Genomic DNA, 1,679 nt, shown 5'->3' with positions numbered 1-1,679 from the left:
AAAATGAAGTACCCTATGTTACCAAAAATGTGAAAATTTCATGAAAATCCGTTCAGTAATTTAGTAGTCTATCAAACAGATCAAACAAACACAAATTCATTATACCCTACCTCTGTGGTACAGGGTATTATGTCTTTGTGCATATGTTTGTAACAGGCAAAAGGACACGAGATAGACACATGGTTCCTTTTGAGAATATGCATAGAATCACTTTCTAATTCGATTTATGCATGTACGTCCGTCCGTCCGTCTGTCCATGTTAAATTGTAAACAAAGTACAGGTCGCATTTATGATCCGAATTGGACGAAAATTGACATAGGTCACTTATTTGGCCTAAGGACGAGCCCTATTGAAATTGGGAAAAATCGGTTCAGATTTAGATATAGCTCCCATAGATATTTTCGTCTGATTTAAGGTAAATGATATACCAAAGCCCCTATATATCTTGCAATTTACAGGAGTTCAAAGATCCTAATAATTAGTTTATATGAAATGGCGTATGAGAAACTAATACGATATAGGCATGGGAGTCCGTATATCTGCAGAAATCATACGACCTTCGGAAAATATCTAGGTACATTATTAAAAGGTCATATTTAAGCATAACTCCTATGAAATGGTTTCTCCCATTTTCTGTATTTTTATGGTTTAGCATCATTCCAAATATTCCTACTAGAGGCAATTTCATCCATCTTTAGGTATAGTCTGCCCCCTTCCCCTTCTCGATGTTATTAAGTTTTAAACTGAAATACCTATAATTGGGCATATCGAACTGCTGGTGAATAAAAAAAAATATTTTCCGAAATTATTCAATGTAGGCTAATATTTTAAAATACCCTCCATCCAACTGTCCCATAAAGTTTTTCAAGCGAAGTGTCTGACATTTAGAATATTTAGAACACGCGATTGAGGATATGAAAAGAAAACACTTTATTATTGATTCATGTTTGCCACTTTCATTGCTTTCTCACTACTATCCTCGGTATGTCTGATTATTCGTGTTTTCGTTTTATCTTTTATAGAAAAAAATCATAAATCATCGCCAATATCCAGATATGCTTTTAGTTCCGCTTTCCAATCATTGTACGCTCCTACCTTCACATCGAAACGGTATTCTCCACGTGGTAATGGTAAATTTTTGAGTTTACTTACATCCAATACTGAATCTTTTACAATTATATCGTGCTGGAAAACAGTGAGAATGAGGAAATAAAAAAATAAATAAAAAAAGTTAACTGCAAAATACTTACATCATACGGACATGTATGATTTATGTTCGATTCCTTGAGAAGAAGACCATGGAAAATTGACAAAAGTGGATATTTCTTGCGATGTGCCATATAATGACAAAAATCCGCAGACATATTGTAGAGAAATGGTCGATAACCATTGGCTTTTTTGAATATGGCGGCATTTACCTAAAAAAAGTCGTTTTTCCCATTATCCTTAAAAATATATTTTTTCAAAATCTTACAGATACATTATTCACCGGCAGCTGCCATAATTTCACATAAATATTTACACCAATTATACCACGACCAATTACTCGTAAATTACATTTTTCAAATGTCGAAAATTCAGGATGAAATGATTTACATTTTATATTTGTAAATCGTAATGCTATGTTTGAATTTAGATCGATTGTTACCACAATCAGAAGCGTCCAAGTTAATTTCAT

The 1,679-nt window shown here is 33.1% G+C and overlaps 1 protein-coding gene across 1 annotated transcript; it reads right to left on the bottom strand.

Annotated features, from left to right (window-relative positions):
• Nucleotides 1-1,030: 1,030 nt before the first annotated feature.
• LOC133337715 (uncharacterized) lies at nucleotides 1,031-1,679 on the bottom strand. Its single transcript, XM_061545922.1, has 3 exons — nucleotides 1,476-1,679; nucleotides 1,252-1,419; nucleotides 1,031-1,186 (listed from the first exon to the last, which is right to left on the bottom strand). The coding sequence occupies exons 1-3, from the start codon at nucleotides 1,677-1,679 to the stop codon at nucleotides 1,031-1,033; spliced, it is 528 nt and encodes a 175-aa protein (XP_061401906.1).

Source organism: Musca vetustissima, unplaced genomic scaffold (genome assembly GCF_032173495.1).
Source record: "Musca vetustissima isolate MV318-11 ecotype Yass unplaced genomic scaffold, APGP_CSIRO_Mvet_v1 utg58441, whole genome shotgun sequence".
Taxonomy (NCBI): Eukaryota; Metazoa; Arthropoda; class Insecta; order Diptera; family Muscidae; genus Musca; species Musca vetustissima.
The sequence above is the reverse complement of the archived record's forward strand: the minus strand, read 5'-3'. Positions and strand labels throughout refer to the sequence as shown.

Bases quoted from the DNA above. Each gene is read 5' to 3' on its own strand.
- LOC133337715 (XM_061545922.1), bottom strand. From the start codon at position 1,679: ATGAAATTAACTTGGACGCTTCTGATTGTGGTAACAATCGATCTAAAT. The intron at 1,420-1,475 runs GTAAGATTTTGA...GACTTTTTTTAG, and splicing joins TGCCGGTGAATAATGTATCT to GTAAATGCCGCCATATTCAA. The intron at 1,187-1,251 runs GTAAGTATTTTG...ACTGTTTTCCAG, and splicing joins ATCATACATGTCCGTATGAT to CACGATATAATTGTAAAAGA.